Consider the following 13,011-nt stretch of genomic DNA (forward strand, 5'->3'; position numbering starts at 1 on the left):
CACAAACATTAAATTACACACACACACACACAGGTCGGCATATTGTGCTCATGTTGCACCACAGGATGATATATGCCCTGTCAGCATAGGTCGCTATAGCTACCAGTGTCGATTCCTAGGAGCATTCGTGTTTTCTCAGTCTGGTGTAGGACCTACGTCTCTAGTGGGAAACCAGGAATAGCAGCCCTGTTGACACCTCATATAACACGCCTTTATTGCCACAGGTTTATTGCAAAAGCAGCAGTAAGCTGTGTTGGAAATTACAATGCAAATGTGCTTCTTACCGCAGGTCTCGTTTTTATGTTCATCAACAAGGTTAGGCAGTTCTGTTTTCACCCCTCTTCGTGTGTTATCAAGATATCTTCAAAAAGTAATAATTCAGTTTGTTTGAAATATGGTTGACAGATCCAATAATCAGTTAATTTGATTTCCGCCATGATACGGATCAGGGATTTCCTGTATCATCCGATTATCACATTTCAGCCATAAATATTGTGCTGCATTCAAGGACTAGAAGAACGAGCTGACATCTTCTTCTTAATCAGCGGCTAAATATCATCAAACTATTTCTTTTCATCAGAAATATTAATCTGAACAACAAATGATAAAAAGGTTGTTCAACAGCGCAGATTTGGGCTCTACTGAGAGTGCATTAAGTTTTCTAAATGTATAAAACTTTATGTGGTTGAGTATCTTAAAACACATAAGCCAGCACATTCACCATGGCTGGGAACACTCTCCACACTCTGCTATTGAGAAATGTTGAAATGGAATTCATAAATAGACTGTAGACAGCAGGCCGAGTTCGTTTCACGGTCTACCTGCTGAATGGCAGAGATGTGTTTCCATGTTCCCGCTCAACTCGAAAATCCTTCGTTTTTGTTATTTGAAAAGAACTAAATAACAATATGAAGGTTTTTGAAAACAGAATCACAATATATCTATCAACCAAAAGTCAGAAATATGCTTCAACTTTCTGCTGTCTCCCCCAAAAAAATGAATGAGCACTTCAGATGCTGCAAGGCACACTGTGGTGGACACTTAAACATAGCTATGATGTCTTTACTTAGAGCATATTATCACCATATTAAGTTGATATGGCGAACGTGTTACTTATCTACACAGCCAACAGACACAGAGCAACATTAGTATTCACTTGGAGTTGTGTTTGTGTCCATCTGACAAATGTGAGTCCAATATTCAGCTCTGTCTTTGGTCTTCACCAACTCCTGAGGGAAATATCTATCTCTTGAGCTGCTCTATGTTCTGCACTATGTCCACCAGCTGTTTGGTGCTGAGCAGGTAGTGTACAGTGGGTTGTAGAGCTGAGGGGGACCGCAGCGTTGGATGATAATTCTCAGTGATTTTGTGACTACAAGTGACCCCCTTTCACATTACATATAGTCATTTGATCCATTGTTATATATAAACAACCTTTATGCCAAAACACGCCTGTTTTGAATGTCACCAAATAAACAACATTTTGTAATGTTCTTAAATTTGATGTGTGGGAAGTGAGATGTGCAGTCTCATGCCTGGCATCCTCTCCAAAGCTCTGCTCCTGCATGCAAAAGTGTAATTCTCTTGGTTCTGACATTAAGGATTTCACATTCACCACAGTGGTGGAGAGCAACCTCTTGGCAGCTATTGATGTTGAGATGCAAGGACCGATAGTGAGGCCGGAGTCTGTTTACAAGATGCTCACATCCGCTGGGGATGGCCTGACATTGGAATGACCTCAGTGAGTGCTGCAGTCAGCCTGTCTCGCTGCCAAACATACGCACACACTGGCAGATGTATATAAACCCACAGTCCTGCTCGGCCTCATACACACACGCAGCAGGAAAGATAAAACAGGCGCGCACTGACAGAAGCACAAAAACATGCACCCACACGTTCTCAGACACATGTGGGAGACTGATGACTGCAGATATACACGCGTGTGCAGAGAAGCACACGTGTGCACATCGGCAGAGCAGCGCACTCTACTGGATTACCTTAATTCAGTTAGCTTTGATTGGTTTAGGGCTTTTTGAAATATCACTGCCACAGATATTCACAGTAGCCTCACTGTAGCCACTGTTTGTGCCCCATTTTCAACGGCACATTGAATTCCAATGGGCTGCATGGTTCATATTTAGCTGATGGAGCATATCCAGATGCCGTATATTTAGACTGTATAGGCCTACTGCAGGTGCTACAAGCCACAGATTGATCGTCCTTATAAAAATAACACAGCGCTGTAAATCACGGTGTAGCAGGAGCTTTAAAACACTTGAGCGTCAGAATGTGTCCTTGGATGGAGAAAAATTAAATTAAACGATAAAACCAGAACATGTCCATGCATTCATTCAAGTGTGTGCGCTGTATTAATTAATTTATTGAAACGGATTACAGTCCAGATTGAGCGCTCATTCATCCAGATCTCACTAATATAATCTGCCTCCAAACATTTCATAGCGACTTATCTCTCTGAGCTCTCCCGCCGGGTGAGCGATATTTATTCTGTTGTGTTGGAGTCTTAGGCTCCTCTGTCAGGCCTGAGAAGGGGGTTTATCTGCATCCAGAGGCCGTCGCAGCTCCTTTTGTGCTCGACTCCCCCACTCCCCCTGCCAGCCCGCCATCCCGCCCCGTTTCGCTGGTCACACCACACTTCCTGTTAAATCCCATTACCAGAGCCAGACGCCGCACTCTGCACTGTGTTACAGTCTTTGAGCAAAATCATAAATAGGCCAAGCTGTTGAGTACAGATGCTGCTGAAAATACACTTGCTGTGTTCCCATTCTTACTCATCCTCCACCCCCAAAATATCTTCTCCTCCTTACACTGGGATTTTTTGGTGATGTCACCACAGAGCTCCTCTTCCAAAAACTGCCTCGGTGTCTTACGCAAACAGGCGTGTCGGAGTACACAATATTCTGCTTTTCCCTTGTGAACACACCAGTTTTTCCAGGATTATGTAGTAAGATTGTCGCTTCACTGAGCAAATGTTACCTAGTGAACGATGTTGAATATTTCCCCCTGAGACCTGGAGTGACACTAATGGATGCCAGAATTACTCCCACATCTACAAACACACACTGTACAGTAATAGCGACTTGTGACCCTTCAGTAATTGTGGAGTGCAGCAATGCTGGAAGTAATTGTTGAACATAAACACACTGTCACACACATGCAGGCATACACATACATCTGTGTAACTGGCTTTCTGGGGACCAACAAGTATTGTTCAAGCTTTAACCCCAAACTCAAAGCTGGACCTTCATCCTGACGTGCCTCAACTCAATCCTTGTGTCGTCTTTAACCTAACCCAACCTCTTACCTTCAATTTAAAGACAAGTCCTTACCCTGATTTTACCTTAAATGCAACCCTACTCCAACAAAATCCTAATTCAGAGAGATGGGGAACGACATACTGTGCCACAAAAGCCGCGAACTTGTCACATCATGATAAAACCACCACCAGGATGACCCCCTTTGCAGGTTTTGTTTTTAATGCAGTGCTGTTTTTGGTCTGACCCCTAACTAACTTAAATGTTCACCATTGAATGCCTACACTTAAACCATACTCTGACCTAAACCTTGTCCTAACTTTAGCATTCATCTTAAAATCAAATCCAAAGCTTAAATATACCTCACCCTCAACCCTGCTTTAAACTTAATCAAATCTTAACCCTCAACCATCCTTACCACAAATGAGGCCTTTGAAGATGGGGTTTTTTTTTCGGTGGCTGCAATGAGCTCACTTTGATGTTCATAACTGTCTCTCAGAAGGATAGAACAACACACTAGTGAGCGCTCACACACACAAACACACACACATCATTAGTCACCCCCCCTCTACGTTTCAGATGTCCGTCACGGTGACATGTGCAAGGCCAGAACTAGTCAGCATGGGGATGTAAACAGCGAGGGGGGGGGGTAAGACCAAGTAGAAAGGGTCCAGGACGGAGGTACAGGACAGTCAGTCAGTCAGTCAGTCAGTCAGTCTGTCAGGGCCCACAGCGCCTGGTTCATTCAGTCCCAGCAGGGTAACGACTGTGTAACTACAATTGCTAATCCTGCAGGCTGGCAGGGGCCCAGGGGAGTAAAACCAGCCGCACCAGTACTACAGCCAGCTCCCACACCAGCTGGAGCTGCCTGCCAGCCTGCATGACTGCATGACTGGCTGCCTCTAACCCATGCTAACAGGCTTGTGAGAGCAGTGCATTCAGATGATGATGAAGAGGGATGTCTGTGTGTTTGTGTCTGTGGTGTGCAGAGGTGCAGTTGTGTGTTTAAGTGGAAGAAATGCGGTCACACAAAGAACAAGGAAGTGTGTGTGTGTGTGTGTGTGTGTGTGTGTGTGTGTGTGTGTGTGTGTATTGCAGATTTGGGTTTTGCAACAAACACTCAGAGGCAGGGCTGCTCAGGAGGCAAAAATAATTTCTGGTTGAGTCAAATTTCAATATGCGGAGCAGAAGTCGTGCACAATGTTTTGAAATTAGGGCTGCAACTGACGAGTATACAATTATCTTCATCTAATTTTTATATTTTATTTATTTTATCACTTGGGTAATGTCTGAATGGCCATCACAATTACCCATAATTACCATAATTTATACCACAATTAATTAGTTATTAAAAATAAAAAAGAAGTAAAAGGAGAGGAAGGAAACAATACAAATGGATATATCATAGAGCAAAGTCAGAGAGTGGTGGTGACTCAGGAGGAGGTTTAGTGTTTATCTCTCAGGTACTTCAGTATGAAGAGATGCACCATCTGTAACCCTGCACTTATGACCTCTCTGTCGCACCTCTGTATCTCCTATAGCTCTGTTTATCTGACCCGGCTTCGTGAAGTGCTAATCTTGTCGATCCTGTACTGCACGATTAGGATTGTGGGTGTATAAGTGGGTTACTCTACTAAACCTCAAGTCTTTTACATTCATCACCAAACCCATTGAAGGACCGTGAGAAATATGATCCCAGTAGCATAACTGACAGTGCTAGCAGCTTGCTTTCAACAACTTGTCTAATTTGAAGTTTTTAGGTGTAGCCATAGCTGATGCTTAAGACCATTAGGAGAGAACATGATATGCTTGGCGTTCAAGCGGTTTAAGTTGGGACAATACTGTTGCAAAGTGGCTGACAACAGAAATTGGCGTTACCTTGTTCTATTTTCAACTATGTCCAAGGATTTTGTGTGTTTTCTGAATATTAGTGTGTTTCAAAAAACAACAAAAGGGGGAGACAACAGACGTAATTAAAAAAAAACATTAAGAAGGTAACTTCCATGAGCTTCCTGTAAATTCAAATCATATTTCTAACATAATAAGAATATTAAACAGATATTCATTGGCATTTGATAATGAATAGTAACCCATATTTAAAGGTCAGACTGAGTTTACGCTGTTACTTTTACAAGTAATCGGCTCAGACAAACTGTTTGATCAGAGTTCTTTACTCTCTGATCACACTGTTGTTTCCCCGAGCCTCAAACTGACTTCTGCATACAGTAAACAGGGATCCCTGGTTGTCTGCGGTTCTGAGGAGCTTTGCACAAGATGCCGTCTAATCCGCTGTCTCCCCGGAGAGATTAGCTCTGTCACCAGGGCTGGGAATTAAACCACAACTGGTGTTGGAGATACTGACACAGACACAAAGCTGAGACTGGACCAGGGGGGAGGGGAGGGGAGCAGAGCTGCGACGGGCGTGGATTCACACGTAAATAAATAACTAGAGTAAACCATGAATTACAGTCTGTCATCGTCAAATAAAAACAATTATAGTCTTGAAGGGGATTCCTGAGGCTGAAGTGGGTTAAATGGACCAATCTGGATGGGGAGGATTATAGGAAAAGATGAGCAGAGGTGCAGTTTGCTGTGAGGTAAACAACGGCAGGGTGTCATCACTCCCTGTCATTTTGACATGTAACTATTCGGGACACCTAGAAAATTGAATTTGACAAGTTAAATATGGGAATAAACAAATCTGTTTACCTTCCTTTGAAGGGAAAACCAGACAGTTTGAGCCGTGACAAGATCAAACAACATGTCTAACACATCATGTAATTGATGCCAGGCAAGGGTTGCCCCAACAATCTCCACGTACGATCAGGACGGAGTGCACCAGCACAGAGGTTGAGTTTAGATCAGACGCAGAAACTTCAAAAGAGACTGTGAAGGCAACAACAGGGCACACGGAGAAGCTTGAAACTTTTGTGTCAGAAATTCAGTGACATGTTGATGAAAGACTTAAAATATGCACAAAATATTGATCAGGAAACCCAGCTTAGCAGAGAACTATGTGGTGGAGGTCTTTTGAGCAGCAAAAGAAAGCCGTCTTCAATCTGTCTCATTTAAATCGTACGCATACAGTACATTTGGTTCAGTGCTTCAGGGAATTCATCATCAAACAATCCAAGGTCAAATATGCTACAGGACTAGGCACAATGTTCAGTTCACAAAACATACACAAAGTATGAGGCAGAAATGTCTTTCTGTAACTATGGCTGCCCACACTATGATTATGTTCATGTTTTGGTGCTGTTTCTAAGTGGGCGCTCCCTTCCTGTCGCAGAGCCAGCGACTGAGTCAAGGTCCGTCCCTGCTCCGGGCAAAACAGGTTCACCCTCACACTTTCCATCCGTCTGGCCATGAATGATTCATACTGTCCTACTGGTCTATTTAGGCTGGCAACAGAGCTCGTACAGTCAAGGGTTTGCTTTATATAAAGTAAAAATGAGAGAGAAGTAGAAGAGGGCCATTGTATACTTATACAGCAGCCGCTGAAACACTGATGAATAATTTTCTGTTCACTGACTTCGGTCTTAACTGGGGAAAATTTTCAGTTCATTCACACGAATAAAAACAGGCGAAATAAAGTCTTAAAGTACAAAATATGATTATGTAAAAAAGAAGAAATACACAAGGGTTAATGGCTGTGGCCAATCTATAGCTGGCCAGCAGTATCCAACACCCCAAAGGCACATTATGTCAAAAGTGTAAGTGCATTTATCAATCAATACAGTAAACAGACCATGTCTTGTACCACAGCAGTTTACACGTCCTCCATCTGGCATGTGTCGAGTCATTAGCCCCTTTCAAAGGCTCCCCTTTATGGGAATCTGATGGCAATTTAACATGTAGGTCTCATGTCTTGAGTCAGGAGGGCCATCTTACAAGGTCAGACCTTGTAACATTTCTATAACGCTTCAAACATGACAAACCAATCACGATGTCATAACAATCATGTGCCTTTTTGAGGACTTCAGAATTAATCTCTTCAAGGGATCTCTGGGGTTAACGACACCTTGCAGTTATTTTTCCTCTTGACAAAGGGACATAAACCAGCTAAAAAATGAAAATACTTTAAATAAAAGAGATGTAAAACGTTGTTAATATTCGCTGATCTTCACATTCACTGCTTCTGGCTCCTCAAATGTGATGATTTGCGGATTTTCTCTGTTTTATATCAATGTAAATTAAATACATGTGTGTTTTGGACTGTTGGTCAAACATAACAAGACATCTGAAGACGTCAACATTTATGTTGTAGACTAAACAATTAATCCAAAAACATTATATATAAGAAATAATCATTCACTGCAGCCTTAGTGAAATTTATCACAAATGATTTGTGGCTGTTCTGCGTGACTTAAGTAGGAGAACACTGAAATATGATTGCGACCCTGAGATCGGAAATATTAATATCAAGTTATGCTTCCTAGAAAGGAGCCTAGCTTAACTGATCACCAGAGCCTTTAAATAACTCTGCCGGGGCTGCAATCTGTTCCTGGAAAAAAGAAAAGGTTCACACTTGATAGCTCTGCACTCTGCATGTATAGAGGGGGTTTCTTCCTCTCCCTCCGTCTTCATTTCCTCTGTCTTTCCTTTCTCTCTGTGTTTGTCGATCTTGTCTGATGGAGCTGCAGGAGTACAGATTTGATAAAAAAAAAGAATGATTTTATTAGTCGGTAAGGCTAAGCTGGCGTGCAGAAGGCCCTGTTTTTATCCAGGCTTTGCGTGCGATGCCTAGTATTAGCTACAGGACAGATTTCACCACTGGACAGGCAGATGCTTTCCCCCACAGCGTTGTGGAAGCGCCATGTGTCGCTGAATCTGAGCCGGGATAAGACGTCTGTCACACTGAGCTCTGTACGGGATCTGCAGCACCCTGGCGCATCAAAAGACACGACAGAACATCCTTATCATCTGTACTTTGGAGTTTTTTCTGAGCTTAATACTGAGCAGAATTGTCTGAAGTGACGATTTACTTTACAGCATGTAGCGTCCACTCACTCGCTCACAGTGAGACTGACATGGTCACCAGATGTTGGCCTTTGATATTACCGTTTCTATGTGCGTGAATCACGACACAGTAATCATGTCATGTGATCTGCAGTCTGCGTTAGAGTAAATACTTTCTTATTAGACTTAGCTCTGACCTGATGATGGAAATGTTATGTAAGATGACCACATAGTTAATGTTCTTCTGGCCTTCTGCAGAGTCTGCTTCACATTAGGGGAGTTGGCGTACATGTTAGCAAACACATTCGTTCCACTGCATTGATGTTATGCAGCGCCATCATTACTGTGAGTGTCAGTTATTGCGCATGTCTGCATAAACACTGGATATATGGAAATATCAATAGCATCTTAAAACTGCAGAGATCCTCACTATCGAATTCACAAAGCCTCTTTTATTGCTTTTTTTCTATGTGCTGTGTTGATTTATATAATGTTCTGTTTCCCTCTTGCAGCACCGCTCAATGTTGGAGGAATATTTTAATATTGGTTCGTTGTATATGATTACACATTTTACATCCATCTTCTTTGTTCTTTTACAGACTGCACTGAGGAGACGAGGAAGCAGGGAAACATTTAAAGACAAGAAATCCACCAGTCAGGTAAAAAAAACAACAGCAAAAAAAAACCAATCAAAATATGTTATAGGCATTAAAGGATACGTTTGGTTATATTCTAGTTTTCTTATTGTGAACACATCTCATGAAAAGACCAAAACCAACAATACATTGATCCTACTAACAAGTATTACCTGTGTAGCCAAAGCCTGATATGTCTTATTCCTCTGTGCCATAAAGCATCATTGTTGTCCAACACACATCAATGAGCCAAATCATTGCACTGGGTGACATCTTCATTCATTACAATGAACAGACACACTGAAGTTTATTTTGAGTGAACTGCACACACACCATTCTGCTGCTGTAAATACTCACGAGAGCACCAAATGATGCTGAAAATAGTCCCCAACAAATGCACTTTTTACACCTGTTTGAAAAATGTTTGCTTAAAAACTACAGTGACCAGCTGTTTTAGTAAATGATTTAGCCTTTTTTAAAAATGAAGCTATATCGTCATGACCTGTTTCTGAAGATTTATATCTTCATTAATGTGCCACAGACAGGGTAGGGAAAGTTTTTAGAGATAGACTAACGCATTGCTGGTTTTGGTCTTTTCAGGGGATTTGTTGATAACAAACAAAAGCTTTATCCTTTAAAATTGTTAAAATTTCCTCATCCTTGTCACTCTGCTAGGAGGACAGTGCAGACCTCAGGTGCCAGCTCCAGTTTTCCAAGGAGGAGTCCAGCCTGATGAGAAAAAAGATGGCAAAGCTGGGCCGGGAGAAGGACGAACTGGAGCAAGAGCTGCAGAAGTACAAGTCGGTTTACGGAGACGTGGACAGTCCCCTTCCCCTGGCCGAGTGCTCCGGTGGTGGTCCTCACACCACTCGAGAGGCTGAGCTGCGATTACGGCTCAAGCTGGTGGAGGAGGAGGCTAACATTCTGGGCAGAAAGATTGTGGAGCTGGAAGTGGAGAACCGCAGCCTGCGGGCAGAAAACGAAGACATCCGCTGTCAGTATGAAAGAGACTGCTTCGGGCGGGAACCCTTCTCCAGCATGCCCTCGTCGCCATACGGTGGTGATGCGCTGGAGTCGGCAAGTGAGCTGCGTCGCCATCTACAATTTGTGGAAGAGGAGGCTGAGCTGCTGCGCCGCTCCATCTCAGAGATTGAGGACCACAACAGGCAGCTGACATCTGAACTCAATCGCTTCAAGTTCGGCCCCAGCAGCAGCTCTGGGCCTGTTGGCGAGGAGGGTAGTGAGGGAGGATTATTTAAACCTGGTAATGGGGGGAACGGTAATGGCTCCAGCAGCGGGATGATGATGGAGGAACTTAAATCAGCCAGGATGCAGATCAATGAGCTGAGTGGAAAGGTGATGAAGCTGCAGTACGAGAACCGAGTCCTCATGTCCAACGTCCAGCGCTGCGACCTGGCTGCACACCTGGGTATGCGCACCGGCAGCCCTCGAGACAGCGATGCAGAGAGTGACGCAGGCCGGCGAGAAGCCGCTGAGGACGAGGAGGCAGGGCGACTTCTTCTCCTCCACCCCAAGAGGGAGGGCCCTATTGGGGGCGAGAGCGACTCTGAAGACCTGTTTGAGAAAACAACCACCTCAGGGTTCGGAAGCATGAAACCCTCAGATGGCAGTGAGCTCAGCGCCACTGAACTGGCCAACCGCAGGAGGGAAGAACGGGAGTCATTCACTAACGTGAAACGTGAGGCGGAAAGGCTCGGGAAGACCGTGGACCGTCTGATCACGGACACTGACAGTCTGATCTTTGAGGGCAGGCTGCTGGTGACGACAGGAGAGAGCCTGGAAGGAGGGGAGGCGTCTGGTAACAAGCCAGACACCCAAGTCCTGGACACCATCAACACTCGCATGAAGGCTTTCCGCACTGAGCTGCACATCTTCGTGGAGAAGCTGGACCATATAGGGGAGGGGCTGAGAGAAAGGACAGACGATCTGTCACCCATGCCAAACCTCACAGAGTCCAGCAGCTTCCTGTCCACAGTCACCTCCATGTCCCGTGACTCTCCCATTGGCACCTTTGGAAGAGACCTGGTGACGGACTTCCAGGTAAGTTCAGTGGACAGACTTCCTGCGACCTCTCCTACTGTTTTTAAGGTGACATCTCTCAGCACATTTAGATGTTTTTTTTTCTGTGGCTGCTTTGTTCTTTTGCAAAAAGAGAAATAGCAATAATAAGGGGGAAGGTAGTCACGATAGGGAAAAAGTCAATACTTTAGATTTTCTTAAGACTGTTGCAAACAAAAAGCTCTTTTAAAATCTTGCATAGGAACATTGATTAGCATCCCACCTGGTTGTCGCAGGGAAGAAAGGCTGACGACGAGATCACACCAGATGGCTTCATTGCTTTAAAACAGCAGTAGACAAAAATATTCAGTCTGCAAAATCACGTCGAATAGCTGACAGAATCCAGATATAAAGATATCCATGAGACAACCCACTGGTGTGTGAGAATTCATTTAGGTTTGATTTAAGTGGCCCTAAGTGTGCAGTCATTAGTAGAGCATTTAAGGCCAAAATAAACTAAATGAGATCCTAAGTCAGCACAGTGTGCAAAAGAAATCAGCTCTAATTAACGACAGTGGTAGTGCCGTACATCTTTGGCAGAACCAATACTATCCACAGCCATGCCTGTCAATGGGAATCTCATTAAGTTGTTGGCAAACATAGATTTGAGGGTAGGTTTGGATTTTTTCAAGTCTATCTTAATGCAATATTCACATGCACATATGTACATTGAGAGAGTTATGGGTCACTGTAATCATTCCTTTTCTCCATAGTGGCAGAAGTGCGACTCCACTGTAAGAAATAGGGGAGAAAACAGTCCACAGTCCTCTTTCCATGCAAAAATATATGTATGTATGTTTCTCTAAATGTGCGCCAATTTTACACATCTGTTAAGAGGTCTTGGAGAGTACTACTTTTTTGTGTACTCCAGAGGGAGCTGCATGAAGTCTGATAGATTGTTTCAAGTGATGTCATTTGAGTCAGTGTCGGTTGGACTACAAGTTTGAAAATGAAAATAATTTGGGTTTGTGGAGTTAGAAAGAAGTGAGCTTAGCTCTGTAGTCTGCTCCTAAGCTAATACATGGCTTTAGCAGTCTGAGTTAACTGAACTGAGTGGGTATCTTCCAAAACTCATGGTCTTTTTGTATAAAATTCCCTGTTTGTCTTTCCCTGGACAGTGTTTCCTTGCTGACATGTGGTGGAGGGATATGTCTTACCAGGACAAAGTTGCCGACTTAATTTGACTAACTCAGACTGCTGAAGTCACACGTTAAGCTTGGCTGAATTTAAGAATGCATTTTTGCAAGCACTGTGGATTTTGTCTCCTGTCTCTTACTGTGGAGACGCGCTACAACAGGTGGGGAGTTTGACTTGGGTGGTGCAATTATCAAATGGTAACACAGCAGAAGGGCAAAAGCTGGCTCGTGGTGGACAAGCGTTGGATTGGGAAAGTGAGCTGAGATTAGATCATCATGAGACAGTTTAGATAGACTTGACAAAATCCGAGCCTATCATTTAAAACCTCAAGAGGAAATAGACGTTTAGAGACTCTTTAGACCCCCTCAGACCTCCGGTGCCAGCACAAGGGGACATAAAAGGACCCCTGCTCCAACATGAGCCACCCAGCTCTACCACACTGGCACCACCGCCACCGCCACCCCTCCCCTGACCCACCGCCACCACCATCGCTTCCTGCTGCTGCCACATTCACATCTGCATCTTCATGCACATCCTCATAGCCAGTAGCCCTGCCTGCCTCTTTCTCCCTGCACTCACTGTCTGCAGCTGCCCTGCTTCCAGTCAGCCAGGGCCAAGGGTGCTTAGGAGGGTGCTTGAAAGGGTGCTTGGTATGAATGGAGTAAGTACTAAAGGAGTTGTGGCAGCTTCTTCCATTTGGCTCAATTCTAAGCTTTTCCTGACATAGTGAATTGTTGCATGATGTTTAGTTTAGTAAATATTTTTCTCTCTACAGCTTTGCTACACCATGCTATCATTTGTATGACTCATTATGACAAATAAATGGTGTAGCTATTATGTTTGCACAACATATCATCACACACACACATACAGACACACGTGGGATTGGTTACTCCATGGTGTTGCCAAGGAGACGAATCATAAAAATG

The 13,011-nt window shown here is 43.8% G+C and overlaps 1 protein-coding gene across 1 annotated transcript in view; it reads left to right on the forward strand.

Annotated features, from left to right (window-relative positions):
* LOC139296187 (microtubule cross-linking factor 1) overlaps positions 1-13,011 on the forward strand; it is a 64,503-nt gene that overhangs the window by 20,669 nt on the left and 30,823 nt on the right. Inside the window, exons 4-5 of the mRNA XM_070918528.1 lie at positions 8,831-8,890; positions 9,542-10,927. Coding sequence (XP_070774629.1) covers positions 8,831-8,890; positions 9,542-10,927 — 1,446 coding nt within the window. The remainder of the gene's footprint in view (positions 1-8,830; positions 8,891-9,541; positions 10,928-13,011) is intronic.

Source organism: Enoplosus armatus, chromosome 14 (genome assembly GCF_043641665.1).
Source record: "Enoplosus armatus isolate fEnoArm2 chromosome 14, fEnoArm2.hap1, whole genome shotgun sequence".
NCBI lineage: Eukaryota > Metazoa > Chordata > Actinopteri > Centrarchiformes > Enoplosidae > Enoplosus > Enoplosus armatus.